Raw genomic sequence first — 24,483 nt, forward strand, 5'->3', positions numbered from 1 at the left:
TAAGCTCTGAAAATGAGTTGCTGCTGTCAACTACTCGCATTTTATGGCAGAGCTGAGAACCTTGGAACTGGGCAAGGAAAATCATGTAACCTCTAAATCAAAACATTTCAATGGAGTTAGCTTTAATTCTTCTTCCTCCCTCTAAATTCCTTTATTTAATCTGTCACTAAACTCTATGGACTTTGCCCTAAAGATGTCTGTCTAGTAAATCCCCTCTCTGTTCACACAGCAACCTCACCACCCAGATCCCTGCACGCAGTTTCCAGATTCCAGCTTCCTGCTCTGGGCTTTCTCTGTCTCCATCCCTCATCTGTCATTCCCTCACTCTAGAACCTTCCATTGTTCTGGATGCTTTGCCCACAACTCTCAGGCCTGGCCTTCAAGGTCCTTTAGCACGTGATCCAACCCTACACATATGCACGTGCGCACACACACATGCACACACACACACAGTGCCCCCACTTCCTTCTTCCTCCCCCTTGACTGTTAGGGCAATTTTCTAGACTTCTCCAAATATATACAGAGAATGCCTGTCTCTTTTCACTTACTTGTACTATTCTCCCCAACTGTGACCACCTCCTTCACTACCAATCAGACACCAAGCTCCAGTTCAAATCCTAACATGTCCGGTCCAGTTAAGACCTCAGTGCCTCCTCCATGAAGTGTCCCCAGCTGAGCAGGATGACTATCCCCACAGCTTGATTCAAATCACAGTGTAAGCCACACACACGTAGGGTGTGTATGTGCCCGGACCACTCCCTGATTGTTCCTATTTTTCCCCACCTTTTATGAAAAACCCTGAGATCTGAGCTGGCCTTTTAATTCCTGGGTCCCACAGGGTCTTGAACAGAGCTAGACGTGGAGTAGATACAATTAATAAGAACACACTGATCCACTGTTTGATGACAGGAAAAGAAACATCTGGAAAAGAAGCCATTTCCTGCGTCCCCAGTTTCCAACAGGAAGAAAGGGCCGAGCCACAGAGCCTCTTAATCCTGCTCTAAATACACGGTTTGGGGACAACTTCCTCTTAGTCAGAAAATCATCTTTGTAGATCCAAGGCCAAAAACTGGCAAGGGGCAGAGAATCAGCCAAAGGATTTCTTCTAACTCAATCAAAACACTACATGAACATTATGAAAAAAGTAGCCCAACATTATCAAAAATTTAATAATGTAAGCCCTTTATTTGTGCATCACTCAAGTTTGCAAGGCACTTTCCCAGCTATTGTCTCATTTTAGCCTTATAAAAATCTTAAAAGATGGATGTAGCAAACATAATGTCCTCAATAGGAAAAGAAACAAGGGATGCAATGGTTCAGGTGGCTTGGCACGTTTTCCAGAACTAGCTACTGAGTACACAGAACTGGAATTTGGGTTTCCTTATTCCCAGACAAAAATGTTTCTGCAGAATCATATACCCCTGAAGCATGGGTAAGAAAAGGTCAGCTCTAGATACTTTAATAGAGACAATCTGTGCTGTGCAGAGAATGCTGGCTTGGAGCTAGACTGACCTGGGTTCAAATCTCCCCTGAACCTCCGTTTCCAATGTGAAAAATAAACACAAAACTGCCTCTATTTTATAGAGTCACTACCGATAAAAGCAATCCATTACGATGCTGAGCACAGAACTCAGGAGGTGACTGATAAATGGCAACTGTTTAATATTATGGCCATAGTCATTAAGATTCTGACTTAGAATATCTCTTTTAAGAAACTATTATCCTCCCACCTGGTCCACAGTTAGATAGTATGATTGCCTGATGTACATGCATTCTCATTCATTCTGACTCAATATGCATTTTTTCCTTGAGTTCTTCATTTTAAAATAGCTCTTACACCAGGAAATCCAATACAGAATTAAAGACACACAAATTTTATTACGCCTGAAACCCTGGATAAGGCCAGCTTCCCAGCACTTGCACAGGGCAGCTCAATCTCTAGTCACGCCAACTCCAGAATTTCAGAAAATCCTGAAAGACTAACATTTTAAGGCCCTGACAGTCAATCTCCCTGACGTTTATTTCCAAAGCTCAGGAAGCAACAGGGGAGACAATGAATTATTTATCAAAAATAAGGGAACACAAGCCTCTTAGGTTTATGAGGACTGCATTATCCCCTTCGCAGGGACAGATTGCATCTTGTTCCACAATGCCAGGCACCAGGGAGGATGAAGGCATCCCAAGCCTGTTCCTTATACTTTTACCAGCCATATCGTGGAAATGCCATGTAAATAATGGTGATAACTAATCATTATCAAGCACATCTCAGGCACCATGCTAAGCACTTCACATGCATGTCCTCATTTAATCCCCAAGGGAAGCATTAGTGCGATCCCCATCATATAGTCGAGGTCACTGAGGCTTAAGAAGATTAACTAATTTGCTTCAAGGTCAGGGAATTAATAAATGGCAGAGTCAACAATTGAATAGAGACCTGTTTGCCTCAAAGTCAGTGAACTTCATACCCATGTCATAGCAAGTCCTTTGGACAATTCAACTAATATCTAAGCACAGAAACAACACACTTTGACCTCTTCACTAAGTTCTGCAGGAAAATGATGATAGTCTCATGCAGTGACAAGCTTCAGTGTGACCCCACTCCCTGGGCTGGAAAGTACATGGATGTAAGGGACAGGAGGGTACAATGTCTATCAGGCAGTCACTATGGACTAAGGCATCATGTATGAACATGCACTTGTCTCAGAACCTATGAAAAAGGCCAGTATCTTATCTCCCTTTGACAGATGACAAAAGTCACAGCCTGGAGGGGCCATGCTACTTGTCTTAGCCCCCAGCAGAGCTTTAAGGCTGTGGTGCAGACTGTGCCCTGTGTGAGGCAGTGACTGCAGACTCACCAGGGCCAAATTCCACTAGCCAAGCTGTGGGCTCCGGCACTGGCTGCATCAGCTCTGAGCACGTTTTATGTTTGCTCACCCAGAAAGAGCTTCTGTTACTAGCTCATCCCCTCAGAATGGTGACACCTTTTGTAATCTGCACAAAGGTCCCTATGTGCCAGCCAAGGCCCCAGCAATCACGTGAAAGCTCCAGGAACGGAGCCTAAGTCTGATTCCAAGACGTGTGCGCTTTCCACTACACTGCACGGCTGACCACGCATATCAGAGGGTTCAACGTTCGTACATGCACTCAGAATGACTTGATTTGTGGTAAATGCCCAGAAAAGACAACATACAGATTTAAACATAGACATCAACTTCCCCTGGGAAGCCTCCTTTTACCCTCACATCAGAGGACATCTTTAGCAGCCTGAACTTAACCGCGCAGAGGCACTCACCCTGCTGCACTGAAACTGCCTTTTTGCCTATTTGCCATTCGCCAGCTAGGCGGCCAGAGTCAACAGCCTGTGGGCCCCTCCTGCAGCCCCAGCACCTAGCACAGCACCCAGACATACAGTAGGCACCCAACAAACAGTTAATGACTACAGAGGTGGAAAGGGGGAGGGGAGAGGAAAGGAAAGGAAAGATAAGAAAGGAAGAGTTCCTACCGAGGGTCTGAAATGAGAGGGAAGATGGGAGAGCCAAAATAAGGCTCTCGGGAGACCCATGTACATTCTTCCTCAATTGCCCCAGCCTCCATCAGGATAAATGAATGCATGTGTGTGCACACACACTCACACACACATGCTCATACACACCCATATACAAAATCATACATGTGCACACACATATTCATATACACAATCATACACACATACACAAGCACCCACACAACCACACACGCACACTCACACACGCCCATGTACACAACCACATACACATGTGCACACTCACAAATGTACTGTATACACAATCTCATACACAAATGTGCACTTACGCATGTGCCCACCACACACACACGCACTTAACACATGTGCCCACAACACACAGCACTCACAAACGTGCCCATATTCACAATCACACACACACGTACACTCACAATGCGCCCAGATATGCAATCACACACATGCACACTCACATGTGCCTATACAGTATCACACACATGCACACTCACACACCATCTATACACACACATATGTGCACACTCAAACATGCCGATATACACAATCACACACATATGTGCACAAACATGCCTATATGCACAATCACACACATGCACAGAAACACACCCATATACACACATACATGTGTACTCACAAGCACACCCATATAAGAGGTATGATCACACACTCACACGCACATGTGATCACACACACGAGAATAAGCTTGGTCCATTAGGAAATTTCTTCTTGGATCACAGCCAGAGGTTTGATGAGGAAAAGAAGAAAATGAAAAGTCTTTCTGCAGATCACTTCCTACATGAGCAAAAAAGATTAAAAGGCTATAAAATAAACCAGAGGATTTCAGTGCCTTCATGTTATAACAAGAGACCAAAATAATAAATCAATTACTACTCAGTTAAAGGTTTAATTAAACCATTTCAAGTATCTCTCAACTTAAAATGAATTGTGAAGGTTAAACCTGAATGAAAATCATTAGAGAGAAACTAAGCCTCTACAAGCCTCAAATTTTATGAACTTTCACAAAGAGAAAAAGAAAGACTTGAAGTTCATAATGAAAGACTTTTAAAAAAATTTGTCATATTAAGAGGCTGAGTTTAACTAACAAATTAATGCTTTTTAAAATTAAACTACACAGACAAAAGTAGTTTAGCATACACACAAAAAAGAAAATATATTCAAGAAGAATTTGTCAAAAGTAAATTATTTAATAAAGGAAAATAATTCATAAAAGTAGGCTCAGTGATAAGAATTTGATTGTTCCTGGTCTACCACCATAACATGCAAATAACATCAAATCAGCCGGGCCTAAATCCCTCCCCCTCACTTACTAAATAGGTAATCTTGAGCATGCTGTTTTAACTCTGCTGAGTCTCTAAGCCACATATTCCTCTTTAGAAAATCTGGGCATCAGCCAGGAAATAGATGTGAATAACCCTATAACCCAACAAATTCTAATACACATACCAAACATGCCACCCAGCAACAGCAGAATACAAAGTATTCTCAAGTTCACATGAAAAATTCTCCAAAACAGACAACATATTGGGCCATAAGTCAGGTCTGTATAAATTTAAAAGAACTGGGCTGGGCGCGGTGGCTCACACCTGTAATCCCAGTACTTTGGGAGGCCGAGGCGGGAGGATCACAAGGTCAGAAGTTTGAGAGCAGCCTAGCCAACATGGTGAAACACAGTCTCTACTAAAAAAAAAAAAAAAAAAAAATCAGCGGGGTGTGGTGGCAGGTGCCTGTAGTCCTAGCTACTCAGGAGGTTGAGGTGGAGAATCGCTTGAAACCGGGAGGCAGAGGTTGCAGTGAGCTGAGATCATGCCACTGCACTCCAGCCTGGGCGAAAGAGCGAAACTCCACCTCAAAAAAAAAAAGAAAAAGAAAAAGAAAAAGAAAAGAAAGAATGGAAATCATTCAAGTATGTGGAATTACATTAGAAATAAAAAGGAAGAAATTTGGGAAATTCAAAAATTGATGAAAATTAAATGGTACTCTTAAATAGCCATTGGGCCAAAAAGGAAATCATAAGGGAAATTAGAAATACTTTGAGATGAACAAAACAAAAACACAACATACCAAAACTTATAGGATGTAGCAAAAGCAATTCTGAAAAGAAAGTTTATTGACTACATTAGAAAAAAAGAAAAATCTCAAATAAACAACATAATTTTACAACTCAAGGAATTAGACAAAGAATAAACTAAGCCCAAAGTGAGCAGATGGAAGGAAATAATACAGTAGAACAGAAACAAACAAGATAGTAAAAGACTAAAAAAGATCAACAAACTAAGAGTTTGTTTTTTGAAAAGATAAACATAGTTGAGAAACCCTTAGCTAGACTAACCAAGAAAAAAAGAGAGGCCACAAATGAATTAAATTAAATAAAAAAGGACACATTATAAGTGGCACCACAGAAAAACAAATGATCATAAGAGACTACTATCAACAATTATATGCCAACCAACTAGATAACCTAGAAAAAACTAATGAATTCTTAGAATCACACAATCTACCGAGACTGGATGATAAAGAAATAGAAAAATTGAATAGACCAATAACAAGTAAGAAAACTGAATCAGTGGCCGGGCGCGGTGGCTCAAGCCTGTAATCCCAGCACTTTGGGAGGGCGAGGTGGGTGGATCACGAGGTCAGGAGATCGAGACCCTCCTGGCTAACACGGTGAAACCCCGTCTCTACTAAAAATACAAAAAACTAGCCGGGCACGGTGGCGGGCGCCTGTAGTCCCAGCTACTCGGAGGCTGAGGCGGGAGAATGGCGGGAACCCGGGAGGCGGAGCTTGCAGTGAGCTGAGATCCGGCCACTGCACTCCAGCCTGGGCGACAGAGCGAGAGTCCGTCTCAAAAAAAAAAAAAAAAAAAAAAAAAGAAAACTGAATCAGTAATCAAAATCTCCCAACAAAGAAAAGTCCAGGACTAGGTGGTTTCACTGGTGAATTCTACCAAACATTTAAAAAAGAATTAATTCCAGTTCTACTCAAGTTCTACAAAAAAACTAAAGAGGAGGGAATACCTCCCAACTCATTTTGTAAGGCCAAAGCTAGATAGACAATACAAAAAAAAGAAAATTACAAGCCAATATTCCTGATAATACAAAAATACTCAAAAAATGCTAACAAGCCAAATTCAACAGCACATTAAAAATATTACACACCATGACACAGAGGGAGTTATCGCTGAGATGCAAGGCTGGTTCAACACATGCAAATAAATAAATGTGATATATAACATTTATAGAATTAAGGACAAAAATCATACATGATCATCTCAATAAGTATGGGGAAAAGTTTGACAAAATTCAACAACCTTTCATGACGAAAACTCTCAAAAAATTAGATAACAAGGAATGTACCACAACATAATAAAGGAAAATGCTTCAACAAATGACAGAGCCACAGCTAACATAACAACGTGAAAAGCTGAAAGCTCTCCTCTAAGATCAGGAATAAGTCAAGGGTGCCTACTCTCACCACTTACATTCTTCCTGGCATTCAAAGTCCTAGCCAGAGTAGTTAGGTAAGCAAAAATACAAAGCATGCAAAGTAAAAATGAAGGAGCAGAACTGTCTCCGTTTGTGGATGACATAATCTTAGATATAGAAAGCCCTAAAGATTATACTTCTAATAGCTTTTGGATAATGTATAAAGTTACAAATGTTACAAGACACAAAATCAACATACAAAGATCTGTTGTTTCTACACAAACACAACTGAAAAAGAAAACGATCCCATTCACAATAGCGTCAAAAAAAATAGGAGTAAATGTAATCAAAGTGAAAGATCTGTATACTAAAAACTATATCAATGAAAGAAATTGAAGATGACACAAATAAATGGAAAGATATCCCACATTCATGGATCAGAAGAATTAATATTGTTAAAATGTTCATACTAACAAAAGCAACCTATAGATTCAATGCATCCTGGGAATCTAAGGTAAAGCATGGTGACTACAACTGACAACACTTTTACTGTATACTTAAAATTTGCTAAGACATATCTTAAATGTTTTCACCACACATATACAAATATAATGGTAGCTATGTGAGATAATAGATGTGTTAACTAACTTGACTGTGGTATCATTTCAGAATATATATGTATAACAAATCATCACTGTAAACTTATACAATTTTGTCAAGTATATCTTAATAAAGCTGGAGAAAGAAAGAAAGAGAGAGATGGATCTGAAAGATACAAGAAATATCTCAAATCAATAGCCTACCCTTTCCAACTTAAGAAAAAAAAAAAAACAGAAGTAAGCTAAATCCAATACAAGCAGAAGGACAGAAATAATAATGCCTAGAATGGAAAGAGGTTATATAAAATATAGAAAAAGAAAAGAAAAAATCAACAAAACCAATGTTTTTCAAAGAAAACAGAAAATGGAAAACCTTTGACTAAACTTACCAAGAAAAATAGCTAAGACTTAATTTGCTAAAATCAATAATGAAAGGGAGAACATTACCATTTAACCTTACAAAAATCAAAATAAGAGTATTAAGAACAATTATACATCAACAAATTAGACAACCTAGATAAAATGGAAAATTCCCTAGAAAGACAAACTACTGAACCTAATTCAAAAATAGCAAATATGCATACACCTATAACAAGCGATTAAATCAGTGAAAAAATAAAAAGCCCAGGACTAAACAGTTTTACTGGTGAATTCTATCAAACGTTTAAAGAAGAATTCACACCAATACTTAAAAACTTTTCCAAAAAATAGAAGAGGAGGGAACACTTCTCAAGTCATGCTATGAGGCCACTATAACCCTGAAACCAAAACCAAAGACATCAAAGACTCTAGACCAATATCTCTATGAATATAAATGCAAATATATTTAACAAAATACTAGGAAGCCGAATCCAGCAGCACAGCAAAAGGATTATGCAACATGACCAAATGAGATCTATCCCAAAAATACAAGGGTGATGCATCCTGGCATGTAAAAACGTATCAGTGTAATATACCATATTAACACAACAAATAAGAAAAAAAACACATGGTCATCTCGACAAACTCAGAAAAAGCATCTCACAAAATCCAACACCATTTTATGATTTAAAAAATAAACAACACTCAATAAACTAAGAATAAAAGGAACTTCCTTAACCTAATGAAGAACATCTATCTCACTCACACACACGCACACACACACCATCATACTTAATGGTAAAAGACTAGATGCTTTCTTTCTAAGATAGTATCAGAACAAGAATGTCCACTCATCATTTCTGCTCAACCCTGTACTGGAGTTTCTTGCCAGGGCAATTAGGCAAGAAAATAAATACAAATAATCCAGATTAGAAAGGAAAAAGTAAAATTATCTCTAGTCACAGATGACAAGATTATATGTATAGACTCCTGAGGAATACACTAAAAAACTAATAAACAAGTTTTTAAAAGTTTTTTTAAAAAATAAACAAGTTCACAAGCTCTAATAAACAAGTCCAGCAAAATTGCAGGATAAAGTATCTATAAACAAATAAGAGTTGTATTTGTAAACTAGCAATAAGCAATCTGAAAATAAATTATGAAAACAGTTCCATTTACAGTAGCATAAAAGGAATAAAATACTTAGGAATTAAAGTAATCAAGGAGGTATAAGAGTTGTACGTTGAAAAATACAACCCATTGTTGAAAGAAATTCAGCAAGACCTAAATAAATGGAATGATATTCCATGTTCATGGATTGGAAGGTTTAAAATTGTTAAGATGGCAGTAGTCTCTAAATGGATCTTGATATGGCTTGGCTCTGTGTCCCCACCCAAATCTCACCTTGAATTATAATCCCCATAATCTCAACATGTCAAGGGTGGGACCAGGTGGAGGTAATTGGATCATAGGGGCAGTTTCCCCCATGCTGTTCTCATGATAGTGAGTTCTCATAAGATCTGATGGGTTTATAAGTCTCTGGCATTTCCCCTTGTTTGCACTCACCCTGTCCTGCTGCCCTGTAAAGAAGGTGCCTGCTTCTCCTTTGCCTTCCACCATGATCTTAAGTTTCCTGAGGCCTCCTCAGCAATGAGGAACTATGAGTCAATTAAACCTCTTTTCTTTTCTTTTTCTTTTTGAGACAGAATCTTGCTCTGTCAACCAGGCTGGAGTGCAGTGGTGCCATCTCAGCTCACTGCAACCTCTGCCTTCCAGGTTGAAGCAATTCTTTGGCTGCCTTGGCCTCCCGAGAAGCTGGAACTCCAGGCACGCACCACCACACCCGGCTAATTTTTATATTTTTAGCAGAGGCAGGGTGTCACCATACTGGCCAGGCTGGTCTCGAACTCCTGACCTCATGATCCGCCCACCTCAGCTTCCCAAAGTGCTGGGATTACAAACATAAGCACCACGCCCGGCCTAAACCTCTTTTCTTTATAAAATACTCGGGTATTTCTTCATAGCAGTGTGAGAATGAACTAATACAGATCTAATGCAATCTCAGACAAGCTGATCCTAAAATTCATGTGGAATTGCAAAAGACCCTGAAAAGTCAAAACAATCTTGATAAAGAAGAACAAAGTTGGAAGATTCAAACTTCCCCATTTCAAAACTTACTACAAAGTTACAGCCATCTAAACAGTATAGTACTGACATTAGAAGAGACATATTGATCAATGAAATAGAATTCAGAGTCCAGAATTAAACTCATACATTTGTAGTCAACTGATTTTTGACAAGGGTGCCAAAACCTCTCAATGGGAGAAGAATAGTCTTGTCAACAAATGATGTTGGGACAACTGGATAGCCACATGCAAAAGAATAAATTTGGAACCCTACCTCACACCATATGCAAAAATTAACTTAAAATGGATCAAAGATTTAAATGCTTAATATCATTAATCATCAAAAATGCAAACCAAAACCACAATGAAATACCAGTTCACATTCACTGGGATGGGTACAAATCAAAATGTGAAAATTAACAAGTGTTGGCAAGGATGTGGAGAAACTGGATCCTTTATATGTTGTTGAATGAAATGTAAAATGGTGCACCCGCTATTGAAAAAAGTTTGACAGTCCTAGAAAAACTTAAATATACAATTGCCATATGACCCAGTAATCCCACTCCTTGGCATATATCCAAGAGAAATGAAAACAAATATTCATGTGAAAACTTGTAAACAAATGCTGATAGAAGCATTATTCAATCGCCTAAAAGTGAAAACAACTCAAATGTCTATCAAAACAGGAATGGATAGATAATATGTAGCATATACACACAATGAAATATCACTCAGCCATAAAAAGAAAAGAATGAAGCACTGATACATGCTACAATATGGATGTATCTTGAATGACTGCTTAATTGGTACAGAGCTATTTTTGGAGTAATGAAAATGTTCTGGAATTAGGTAGTTGTAGAAGCTGTACAATCTTGTAAACATAGTAAAAACACTGAATTTTGTATTTCAAAATTGTTAAAATGGCAAATTTTATTTCATATGAATTTTATCTAAAAATAACAGGTAAAAAAATAGTGAACTGGAAAATGGATCAGAAGTAAATACCCAGAATGCAGCACAAGATAAAAGCAAAGAAAACACAAAAGTTAGGTTAAAGGTATACAAAAGGACTAACAAACATTTAAGTCACAGAAAGATAATGAAGCAGAGGCAATACCAGAAGGCAGAACAGTTTATATTTTTCTAAAGTTTATAAAAATAATAAATCTATAGGTTTAAGAAGACCAACCAACATCAATGTAAACATTTATTTAACCCTACCTGGATGCAACACAGGAAAACTTTAGAAAACCAAAAACAATGAGACTAGGGAATAAACGCACTTAAAGTCAGATTGACAGCTGGCATTCTATCAACAATAAAAGCCAGGATTCAATGAAATAATATTTGCAATGTACTGAAATGAAAAAAAAAAAAAAAAAAGCCAACCTAAAATTCTATCCCCAAGAAAAATATATATTAAAAACAAAGACAATAGGCTCGGCACAGTGGCTCACGCCTGTAATCCCAGCACTTCGGGAGCCCGAGGCAGGCAGATCATTTGATGTCAGGAGTTCAAGACCAGCCTGGCCAACACAGCAAAACCCCGTCTCTACTAAAAATATAAAAATTAGCCGGAAATTGCTTGAACCCAGGAGGTGGAGGTAGCAGTGAGTCAAGATCGCACCACTGCACTCCAGCCTGGGCAAATGAGTGAGACTCTGTCTCAAAATAACAATAATAAAGACACTAATTAGGACCACATCAGATAAACAATAACCAGGAGAGCTCATGATCAGCAGCTCCATTCAGATTTCTTTACAAAGAAATCTAAAGTGTATTCTATATCAGAAAAAAAACTCATCCATGGATGGAGATGGAATGGATGGAGATCCAAGGACTGAAGAGCCAGAGAGTCGTAAATATGTAGCTAACTCTAAATGAACACTTACTGTATAAAATAATCATTATCATGCATTGTGAGGTTTAAAATGAGTACATACAGATTCTCTAAAGACAAGCGGTAATATTTTCTATACAAAGAGCTCCTACAAATCAATAAAGAGCAAACAAAACACAGACAACTCATATGAACAGTAATCCACAGATGTGTAAATAATCATTAAACATTAAACATGGTCAACCTCACTAGTGACCAGCAAAATGCAAATTAAAATAATACTCCATTTTTCATCTATCAAATTGGCAAAAACTCTTTACAATAAGATAATATCCTTGGGTTGACGTGGATATGGAAAAACAGAAGATCTTAGATCCTAGTGAGAATATAAATGGATAAAACCTTTCCAGAGAGCATTCTGATAAAACCTAGCAAACTTTTAAATGAGTATACCCTCTACACAAGCAATTCTGCTAGGAATATAGCCAACCTGAATGCACAATGTACAATGATATTCGTGACAACATTTATTGTAATATTATTTATAATAGCACAAAATTAGAGAGAAAACATACGTCATCAAAAAAAAAAGAAAGGTTGAGTACATTATGCATTATCCATAGAAGTAAATACCATACAGACAGTAAAAAACAATTAGGGCATACAAATAATACAGTATTGTGTACTTGACATTTGCTAAAAGAGGAGGTCGGGTTTTTGGTGGGTTTTTTTTATTTATTTATTTGTTTGTTTGTTTGTTTATTTTTGAAACAGGATCTCACTCTACCAGCCAGGCTGGAGTGCAGTGGTGCAAATCACAGTTCACTGCAGCCTCAACCTCCTGGCTCAGCCTCCCGAGTAGCTGGGACTACAGGCATATGTGCTATATCTGGCAATTTTGTTCCATTTTGTTTTGTTTTGTTTTTGTAGAGACAGAGTCCCATTACGTTGCCCAGGCTGGTCTCAAACTCCTGGGCTCAAGTGATCCTCCTCCCTCAACCTCTCAAAATGCTAGGATTACAGGAGTAAGTCATCACACACAACCGAAAAAGAACAGATCTTCTCACAATACATACACACACATAAAAAAGTTAACTACATGGGGTAATAGATACATGAGTTAAGTTGGCTGTGACTTCACAATGTATATGTATGTCAAAAAATCATGTATACACCATAAATACATACACTTTTTATTTGTCAATTATACCTCAATAAAACTAAAAAAAGAAATTAGGAGACATGTCGGAACTGAAATGCAGAAATACCCAATATATACTGCTGACATTTTTTGAAGACTGCAGAACATATATTATGATCCCATTTTTGTTTCTTATAAATAACAAAGCAATAACAAACAGTGTATTTATGTTTACATATGAAGAGAAAAAGGTCTGGAAGCACACTTGTTAGCACCATTATTTCTAGAACTTGGAAGGCAGTTAGAAAAACGTGCTTTCCCCATATTGTATTGCTTTAATTTTCTTTTACAGCAAGATTTCAGAGTCAGGCATGGGGGCTCATGCCTGCAATCTCAGTACTTTGAGAGGCTGAGGCAAGTGGATCACCTGAAGTCAGGAGTTCGAGACCAGCCTGGCCAACATGGCAAACCCATCTCTACTAAAAATACAAAAATTAGCTGGGTGTGGTGATGGGCACCTGTAATCCCAGCTACTTGGGAGGTCGAGGCAGGAAAATCACTTGAACCCGGGAGGCGGAGGTTACAGTGAGCCAAGATCGCGCCATTGTACTCCAGCCTGGGTGACAAAAGCAAAACTCCAACTCAGAAAAAAAAAAAAAAAAATTACTCTTATAACTGGGAGGGAAAAAAAGTAAAAGGAAAAGTGTAATTGCTTTGATGGGTTTACCCACAAAGTATATTCGCCCAAGAGAAGCACCAAAGTCCACCTGGAGCAGTTAAGGGAAGTTTTATAAGTGTGGGTTCATCTGCAACACCACAGAGGGAAAAAGGAGCCGGGGGCCTAGAGGACCTCCAGCTATTCGGCTGTAGAAGGAGCCTACAGTGCCAAGAGAAGGGCCCCGCCAGTGAACCCATGCTGCCAATGGCACTCCATAGAAGTCAGGGGTCTTATGCTAGTCAGAAGGCTCCCCAGGTCAAATGAGTTTGGGGAGCCCTGCTTTGGGTGGGGAAAGTCACTGAATTTTCTTGAGCAAAGAGTGACAGCTGGGACAGGGAAGGGCAGCAAGGTCCAAGGCAAGAAAGCAAGGACAACAAAAGATAATCCATTCACTGGACACACAGGGAATGGGCTGTACCCTGTGTCAGGCCCCATGCCAGGACCACAGGCTAAGAGCTGAACAGCCCAAATCCCTTCTTTGGGACATTTCCCGATAAGCAAGAGAAACACAGAGACAAATGAAAGCACACCCAGGTGAGACAGAACTGAAACAAGTCTAGCTGTGGGGTTCTGGGAGCCCAGAGAAAAGTCCTGCAGCCCCACCTGGGCCCAGAGAAGTGTTCCTCAGGGTGACTCCAAGCTGAGTGAGTCCCAGCCACATGCATGAGTGAACCAGCAAGAACACCTACAAGGAGCTTCCCAGGCAGGGGTGGCATTTGCATTCAGTTGCTCCTCCACTAGCAGCCGGGGGCCCATGGCTGTAAATCAGTGAGGAGAGGGAGGAGAGGGGCATGGGGGATGGTTGAGAGGGAGGAGAGGGTCATGGGGGATGGTTGAGAGGAGGAGAGGGGCGTGGGGGATGGTTGAGAGGGAGGTGAACCTCCATGAAGGGGCAGGAGCTCAGGGCCAGCTCCTACAAGAATGGCACTGTTGCTCACTAACACTGGTTAGGCGTGGAAGGATGGAAGTCGGAAAATGCACCTTACAACACCGACACTCATAATTCTATGTGAATTCTGCTTTTTTCAGCATTTATTCATTTCCTATTTATAAAAGAAATGAAAGGCGGGGCATGGTGGCTCATGCCTGTAATCCCAGTATGCTGGGAGGCCTAGGTGGGTGGATTGCTTGAATCTAGGAGTTTGAGGCCAGCCTGAGCAACATGGTGAAACCCTGTCTCTATAAAAAATACAAAAATTAGCTGGGTGTAGTGGCAGGCGCCTGTAGTCCCAGCTACTCAGGTGGCTGAGGTAACAGGAACACTTGAGCCCAAAAGGCAGAGGTGGCAGTGAGCCAAGATCACGCCACTGCATTCAAGCCTAGGCAACAGTGTCACGCCACTGCATTCAAGCCTGGGCAACAGAGTGAGACTCAGTCTCAAAAAGAAAATGAAAAAATTAAAAATTAAAATTTATCTCTTATTCACATCTCATTTAGAAAGAAGAGAATCTTAATAAGCAAAGAACTAAAAGCTTTGCAAGAGCCAATCTAGAAGTTCTTTCCACGTTGATCCACATGGCTTCTATCTGCCATATGAATTGGACAAGAGACATTATCCATTTTTCTGAGTCCATATACATTCAACCCCAGAGGCAGGTACACAGATGTACACAGTTCTTGACTAAAACCCTCTCTGTGAAGCTATACTCTTTGGAAAGCAAGGCACTGACTGCTCAACAGGGAAGTGGGCCATGAAGAGTGTGGGTGTCACAAAGCTTCTGGCCAGGGGTCAGGACTCACACAGGCTGGGTGGGCAGAGGGAGGGCGCTGAACTGCGAGGCCCCGGGCACCAAGCAGGTTCTGACTCTCAGTGCCCCATGCAAACTTTCCTCCTCTACCCCAAAGCAAAGGGTCTCAAGTGTGTGCTACTGGTTGAGACGCAATTCCATATAACTTTCCTCCTCACTCCTGCTTCCTCTAAATGGGGAGAGGACAAGTCCACTCACAGGGCCTGTGAGGGGCTGAGCACGCCATGGACACACAAGCTATTAGCTGATGGTGATGACAGAAGTAACAAATACTAACTGCTGCTCCTTATTCACCCACCACTAGCTGCATCTTTTTCGTTTTTCAGTCTATGCCACTAACAGTAACTTTCAGAACTTCCTAACTTCCCAAAAACTTAATCTTCTGTCAGGCATGTTTCTCTGAGAACCCTGGGAATGACCAGAGGGACTTATTAACCAAAACATTTTTTGTCTGGAATCTCTCCTTGTTAATGGTGTCCGACAGATGATCAATAGCCAGCCTATTTAGAAATGCCAGTCTGAATATTCCCAGGAAAGAGCCACTGGATTATTAGTGTGGCTGATGAACCCTGCAATGGGACACTGACTGCTATGTATTGGGCTTCTGCACAGGTGCCCAGCTGCTGTCCTTTATCTTAGGGTTTTGTGAGGATCTTTGCAGCAGTTCCTCATGTGCTTTATGTTTTTTTTTTTTTTTTTTGTCTGTGGGGACCTAATTACAGTGCCTGGATGGTTTCTCTGATCCATGCACCTGCTGCATCTGATAACCCACTCAGTGATAGATGTCTGGACACTACAGATAAGATGCATCTCACTTTGCACATTGACTATGAACCCAAAGGATTCAGGATTCAGTGCAAATCAAAGCTTTGCAATTTGAATCCTTGTTCCAGGTTTACAGGAAGAATTGGAAAATGCTGTAAGATTATACAGACTTATTTATTAATCATGTATGTTAGAACAACAGCTTCCCTTTATCATGTTCTGTGTGCCAGGCATCATCTTAGGTCCTGTACGTGTATTCTGTAACTTCATCCTCACAGACCCTCTTGTAACCAGCATATTTCTCTTCATTTGTCAGGAGAAGCAAAGTGAGGCTTTGAGAAGCAACATCACTGGCTTCAGGTAATGCAGCCAGTAGGTGCTAGGGCTGGGTTAAACCCACACTTGTCTGACAGTGAGCTCACGTCTTTCACACTGTTGAACACTGCCACTTCCTTTCACTCATTCATTCATTCATTCATTCGCCAACCAGACACTGGAGGACACCTACAGGGGGCCAGGTATGGGATTTCAAAGACACAATCTTATTTGAGCGTATCTACAATTGGACACTTTTTGTGACTTCTGGTTTGGAAATGTGGATTGTCTAGGCTTCTGCTATGCCCAAGGAGCAAATCAACATCAATAGCTGTGTCAGAAGGTATCCTGCCCCGCCCTCCAGTCCTCTTACCATCTCCGGCTTTGCTTGAGTTGGGGGGTTCAGGTGTACTTAGAGGCCTCAGGGGAATAATAATCTCATCAACATTAACCCCTTCTTCCATGTGCTTCTCGGAAACGTGAGAGAGGAGTTCCGACTGATTTGGTGAGAAAAGGTTACAACATTTACACATAAAGATGGCCGTGTTTTCTGTAAGGAAAAAAAAAGGAAAATATGTTATTTCATCTCCATATAAACAATTATTACTTCCAATTGCCAAAGAAAATACCAAAGGCTGCCCTTCTGAGCCATCACCAGCCTCTACCAGACTGTGTCCCTCTGGCAGTCACCTCCACGGCAGGCCACTCACTTTCATCTTCAGGGAATTCCAGGGGCCAGAAAGTTCTTTATTCAGTATCTCAACTCTCAGTCCTTCTGGATAGTGTCTAATACAAACCTCCTCGCTACCCAAATCTATTCATCAGCCCAGATTCTGGGATAAGTACAGCCAAGTAAAAAACAAATATGCAACTTGAAAAACTAAATCCTACCCCTCAAATGAATGAACTGTACACTGATGGCAATTAAAGAGTCTTGCTAGACTCTCTCAAATTAGGTGCAAGGAAAAACTGACCACAATAGCATTTCTCAAGAGGCAAGCACCTTTCAATCAAACAATGGGAATTTGTTGCCTCTTTAAAGCCACTGAATTCCTATTTAAAGCTTTCTCGTTATTCAAAAAACTTACCAATAGTTCATTATGTTCATCTCATTATGATAAGGCAGGGAGATATAATGAGGGAAATCAAACACTCACTTTTTAGATTGATAAAATAAAGATATATAATAAAATATTAAATTCAGGATACAATAACAATTAAAAGCCAGATCTTTGTAGTATTAGACTGAAAGGAAGTGGCTTTGTCCACTGAAAAGGACAACGGCTCTGGAGCCAAAAGGTCCAGGTTAAATTCCCAACTCATCCCTAAATGCTGGAAAGCTGGGGACCTCAGAGAAGCAGTCATCTGTCAGTTGCTGGAATCCATAGGAACTTTGGGGATAGAACATGCCTATTCAGCAGCAAGAATCCAGCGGGCACTCAGAAAGCACAACACTGACTCGGCGCAACTCTGCACCCATGGTGTGCCCTCGTCCAGCATCTGGACAGCTGGCAATCCACACCCGGCTCCCCTCAGAATTCCCCTCACCAGCCTCCTGGGGACTCTCAACGCTGCCTGGAAGTCACATGCAACTTCTGCACCATTTACTGCCTAGCAATGCTGGACAAATACATGGCAATCATACGAGCTCTGTGCTCCCTGGTGATGGTGAGCAAGTATCTCATCCTCCTCGCTCCTCACTCTCAACAGCTGACCTTGCTTCATATCTCACTGGAAGCAGCCAGAAAACAACTACCCCTGCCACCCCTTTCAGCCCGCCTGCATCTTCAGCTGTCTCCCCACCTTGCTCCTGCTGGCGTGAATGTGGGCATAGTGAGGGGGACACTAGGTGTGCGGGTGAGGGCAGTGGCCCATCCCAGAGCAGGGCTATCATATCTCTGATATTGTCTGGAATTGCTGGTTCATGGAGATACTAAAAGCAGACTAACACTTCAATTATGTGATCATTACTTTCAAATTCTCTAAAGATAGTGCATTGCTGATTGCCTGCACCCAGGAAGATGCTCCCACAGCCCTGCGTGGGAAGGTTACTAGACAAAGGGTGCGTGATGGCTTGTGTGTGCAGAACCCACCCTCTCTGATGATCATTCTCCAGGTCATCAATTCTTCCCTCTGTACTACATCTTTCCACTGGCCTATAAGCATACTCTTATTCTCCCATCTCAAAATGAAAACATCGGCTGGGCACGGTGGCTCACGCCTCTAATCCTAGCACTTTGTGAGTTCGAGCCAGGTGGATCACGAGGTCAGAAGTTTGAGACCACCCTGGCTAACACAGTGAAACCCTGTCTCTACTAAAAATACAAAAAATTAGCTGGGCATGGTGGCGGGCGCCTGTAGTCCCAGCTACTCGGGAGGCTGAGGCAGGAGAATGGCATGAACTTGGGAGGCGGAGCTTGCAGTGAGCCGAGATCGCACCACTGCACTCTAGCCTGGGTGACAGAGCGAGACTCCGTCTCAGAAAAAAAGAAAAAAAAAAATCTCCTGATCCCCACTCTCCCACCCCATTTCTCTCCTCTTTACAGTAAAACTCTCCTACCAGAAATAAGGAGGAAAGGTAATAGGCCAACCCGGCCTTGCTGGCGTGAAGGTGGAGCCCTTGGAAGGCACTGGAGTCCCCGGAGCAAGACCCTCCCTGGATTCACAGAAAGACTTTCTCCGTGAACACGGAGGTAACAACCTAAGAGAATTCTTTTCTACCAACAACACACGAAATCAAAATTTAACAAAGCAGAACATTGCTTCATCAATGAAAATCTCTCACAGATACTGCCAATCAATATTGTTTTTTCCGGGAAACGCTCTATTCTTAGGAACCCAAAATGCTTCCCGAACAAGAAGTGATTAGAGTAATACATTTTTCTTTACAGGAGGCCAAGTTGTTTTCAGTGTGCTTCCTGCTACTCCTACAATAACCCAGTGATTTAGGCAGAAAAGGGTTTGCAATCCCCGGTCCACGGCTGAGGAAACTGAGGCTGAAAGAGGAAAAGCAACTTGCTCAAGTCATCATGGGCAAGAGGCAGGGACCAGATTCTCTCCTACCTGCATTAGACATGAGTTCTGTTTGGCTACAGCCCATGAGCTGAGTTTCTCCAAGTTATAGCTAAAATACTAAGACTCTACGCCCAGCAACATCTGCAATAAAACTCATTACAGCAAAAAGCATAATCCCCAAAGCACACATCAACTTCAGATGTGTTCATTTCAGCATTCATTGAGCAGTATCCACAGGTGGGCCCCACCCCAGACACTGGAGACAGAGATGAATCAGGCATGAGGTCCAGGCCCTGCCACAAGAGGAGGCCACCATCTCACTGGAGAGACAGACATGCCACAGAACAATCTCATGTAATGGTTTTTACTGAAATTATTTCCCAATACGTCTAAGTATTCTTGGTTCCTAGGATGCTCTCAGGAAAATGGGAATTCTGTGACATGTAACAGAGCTGAACTTCTGGGGACCACAGGGCTATTACAAGAGGTCTCCTAGTTCAAAGGCACACCAAGCACTGCCTGGAGATTCCATAAAGAAAACTATTTTATATTTGTATATGACAAAGTGTTGGAGAATACCGGAAATAAACTACTGCTTGGCTGTTCCACACCACCTGAAGGCCTGAGGACCCTGGGTGGCACCTGGCCTTGGCCATCTGTTATGAATTTGCGTAACAGATGTGTCTGTGTGCTCAGCTCTCTCAGGCAGGGAGACTGGACCTGGAGCTCCCGAGGTGGAGGCAGAGACAAACACGGGAACCTGGAACAACTCTCCCATAACAGAAGGCTCCGCCACGTGACGTGGGCCATGAGAGTGGGGCGGATCCCGATCTGGACAGGCTGCCACAGACAGGACAGGCTTCTCAGCTGAGGGACAACCAGAGCTCAGTGCTGCAGGACAGTGAAACTCCAGGAAGGGTGCGTGGGCAGGAGACATGCAGGCTCAGGGAGGAAACACACGGAGTGCCGTGGAGGCAGGAGAAAGGGAAAGGAGTGGATCTGCTGACAACACAGGGACAGAGATCCCCAGCACAGTCACTGAGCAGGCACTGGCAGCTCCAGAGAGAACCAGGAGTCCACCAGCAGAGCAAAGGCAAGGAGAAACCGTGTCTGAAGGGGCTGGCCCTGAAGGAGAGGCCCCACATGCCTGAGCTGCGCCAGTTCCCCTCCGTGTCCATACCCTGGACGCAGCATGGCCCCATCACATGGCTCCCCTTAGAATGTGAGGTCACTGGAAACAGCATCTGGCTAGCCTTGGACACCTCAGTACACATGGAGGACAGCAAGTGGCTATGGCGGAATGAGGGAGGGAGAAGGAAGGAGTACATCGGCCCAAGACCGGTGGGACTGACACCAAAGAGCCTGTCCGGAGATGAGAGCAGAGATGATGGCCTGAGACACAGGTCTGCAGAGGAGTCAGGTCAAGCAGGCATGACACCATCACTGACTAGACATGGCCAACAACAGAGACAGGGGAGGCAGATGTGCCCCCAAGGGAGCAAGGACAGGTCTGATGGGCAGGATCAAGTGGTTTTGGGCAGGACGTCAGCATGCAGATGCCTACTAGGAGAAGGCAGCACAAGACAGGGTGGGGTTCAGCCACAGTGGGGCAGAGAAATAGGGTCAGCACCCAAGGAGGGGCATCAAGCCTAAAGACAGAAAGTGTCAAGAAGCCAAATCCTTCCAAAGGCCCCGTCTCAGTCCATCCGAGTGGCTATCACAAAGTGCCACACCTGGGTGGCTTATTAACAGAATTTTATTTCTCACCGTTCTGGAGGCTGGGAAGTCTGAGATAGAGGCACGGGCAGAACCAATGCCTGGCGAGGGCTGCTTCCTGGTTCATAGCTGGTGCCTTCTTGCTGTGTCCTCACATGGTGGAAAGGGCAAGGTAGCTCTTTGGGGTTTCTTTCATAAAGGCACGAATTCCATTCACAATGGCCCCACCCTCATGACCTGACCACCTCCCAAACGCCCCACCTGCTAGGCCATCACATTGGAGGGTAGGTTTTGATCTATGAATTTTAGGGGGAAACAAACATTCAGCTCATAGCAAGCAGCAAACAGAAGACCGAGTCCTTAGTGACAAGAAAGCCCTTAGGGAGAAGGTGGAAGAGAAGAGGGGCTGCTCCTGAAACATGCAGCAAGAATGGGGAGGGCAGGCACTGGATCCAGCCATGCGGAAGATACTGGTAACCTCAGAAAGTGAGATTTCCCTAACACGGCCACAGAGATGCCCAAGGTGGCTGAGATCAAGGCAGGGATATTCAGAAAGCAGGCACCCTCATCAGGCCTGGGGAAGGTTTGCTGTAACAAAAGGAAGCATCCTTTGGCCGTCTGGGTGACAATGGTGACCGCCAAGCACTGGCTACACTGGACAAATGACTTTTACCAGCTGACAATCTTCCAAGCCTTTGAGTAAAAGGCCAGCATCATATTCAAATTACAAAATAATAAGAGGTCTGGTCAGCAGGGAGGAGAGCGGGCAGAGAGATTGTGCAGAGAGTGTGTAAAAAGGCCAGAGGGGAGGCAGCGCAGCGTGTCCTAAGCCTTCACATCTCTCTGGCCTGCAACGCAGCCTCTTTTGGGTCATCCACCCACAGAGGACTGCTCGGAGATTTCCCAGGAGTCTGGCTTTCAGGACCAGCCCAATGCCCAAGACCACTTCTCCCTACAAAGTTGCTCTGCAGCAGACACACGCGCACAGACATGCACAAGGGTGGTAGAGTCTGCTGCTCTCATGAACAAATACTGCCATGGCAAAGGGGCCAAGAGCCTCAAAGACACGCGCCCATGACTTCTGACCAGTGGTTTTCCTCCTTGAGATCTTGCCTTCGTGATCATCCAAAATGAGAACAGGAATTGTGCACTAAGATACTCAACACACAAGTATTTATAATGGCAAGCACCCAGAAGCGACCGAAGTGCTCAGCAGTGGACAAATCCTGACACTCACAAAACAAATTATGATACAGCCACTGAAAATCATATTTCAAAGAATACTGAATGGCACAGGGAAACACTCATAATGAACACTAAGTTTTAAAGAATGGAATACTCAGCTATTTGGTATGAATATAATTTTATTATTAATGGATAGATATTATTTATGAATAGATGGAAGGAAGGAGAGCTGGCCAGGATGAAAGGAAATACACCAAAATTTTCACTGTGAAACTTTTTTAAAAAATAACTTCTGCCTGTAATCCCAGCACTTTGGGAGGGCAAGGTGGGGAGATCACGAGGTGAGGAGTTCGAAACCAGTCTGGTCAACATGGTGAAAAATTCTCTGTCTCTACCAAAAATACAAAAAATTAGCCAGATGTGGTGGCGTGCACCTATAATCCCAGCTACTCGAGAGGCTGAGGCAGGAGAATTGCTTGAACCTGGGAGGCGGAGGATGTAGTGAGCTGAGATCCTGTCACTGTACTCCAGCCTGGGTGACAGAGCAAGACTCTGTCTCAAATTAATAATAATAATAATTAATAATAACATCTGTATTTTCTACAATGAGTCTAAATAACATTTAAAAATCAGAAAGACTGCTAGGCTTTCTAAAAACAAGGTGAAGGATAACACAGCAGATCCAACACGGTTCAGGAGGATCCACTCAGGCAAGCTGCTCAGGCAAGGATGGCGTCTTATTCAAGTCCAGGCAAGGATGGCATCTTATAATCAAGTCCATGTCCCCAGCCTGGCACATGATAGGTGTTCAACTAATGAGGAAGCTGAGTCGCACACTGCAAATCATAAAGACCGCGAGCAGAGGAAAGGGGAAAGCCTTGGCTGAGGTGCCTGGGAAATTACGGGGGAAGGCACTTGAATGGATCTTGAAAGGCAGCCAGACCTGCACAGGAGGTCACGGGAGGGGCTCCCAGACTCCAGAGTGCATCAGGCATGGGCTCTACCCCCCAATCTCACCCCACCCCTACGAACACTCCCTCATTCAATCCCCCACCTCTCTGCTGGCCAGCCCATGATCCCCATTCTACAATACAGGACGGAGGGTCAGAGGAACTGGCCTCCCCTCAGCCAGGGAAGTGCAGGGGCAAGCAGAACCGGGATCTCCCTGACCCAGGCCCAGGGCTCCACAGTGCTACACGGCCTGTGCAGGGTCAGTGCCAGTAAAGAACATACGGCCACACAGAGCCCACGAGACCACAAAACTCCCCAAGGGAGCAGGGGTCTTGGTCACAGGGCTGGTCCTGACAGCCAGGCTCCCCAGGGGGCGCTCTGTGTTGCTCCCACCATTGCAATCTCAAATTTAAAAGCAGCCTGTTCCAAAAGCCCAGAGCAGAGAGCATGGTGCACCCTTTTCAACAGAACCGATGAGTGCCTCCCAGGCCTCCCACAGGGAGGGCAGCTGCACTCATTGGGGACGTTCATAAAGCCTCATATAAACGGCAAAATGCCAAAGCACACAGAGAGGGCGCTGGGTCAGGCTGCATCCCCCAAATATTAAGAATTGTTAATCCACCAAAATAACAACAAAGGAGGCACTTTTGTTTTCTATAGTGGACTAATATGAAAAAAATATTATCTTGTACCCTGAAATATACTCATAATTATGTTGTCAGCTAATCCTGATGAAGACGCTATAATTTGGATGCATTTTTAGGTCCAATTACTGTGCACTCAACCTTATCAAAAGAATTCAAAGGGAAAATGACATATTCAGCACAAAGAAAATCACGAGAGTTTGGGGTTTGAGCATTCAGTTCCTACTAACTGCTTCCCAGGTTTTAGCCAGCTATTCTGTACTATTAAAGTGGAAAATCCTAAAATAACTGTACTAATAAGTCCTCATTTCTGATCTCTGATTTGTAAACATTCCCAGCCAAGAACACCAGGTCCTGTCTGCAACCTCTGACCCCCCTGCCTTGCTCTGGGACCTTGGG

General features: G+C 42.7%; 1 protein-coding gene across 3 annotated transcripts in view; it reads right to left on the minus strand.

Moving 5' to 3' along the window:
- The window catches only part of ZFAT (zinc finger and AT-hook domain containing), a 236,298-nt gene that overhangs the window by 168,897 nt on the left and 42,918 nt on the right, over positions 1 to 24,483 (minus strand). For all 3 annotated transcript variants that reach the window (XR_004435171.1, XM_033202303.1, XM_033202302.1), the window contains one exon: positions 16,947 to 17,123. Coding sequence is in view for 2 of the 3 variants with exons in the window: in XM_033202302.1 (XP_033058193.1) it covers positions 16,947 to 17,123 (177 nt within the window). In the remaining variant the exon portion in view is untranslated. The remainder of the gene's footprint in view (positions 1 to 16,946; positions 17,124 to 24,483) is intronic.

The sequence above is a fragment of the Trachypithecus francoisi genome, unplaced genomic scaffold (genome assembly GCF_009764315.1).
Source record: "Trachypithecus francoisi isolate TF-2019V2 unplaced genomic scaffold, Tfra_2.0 Lachesis_group7, whole genome shotgun sequence".
In the NCBI taxonomy this organism is placed as follows: domain Eukaryota; kingdom Metazoa; phylum Chordata; class Mammalia; order Primates; family Cercopithecidae; genus Trachypithecus; species Trachypithecus francoisi.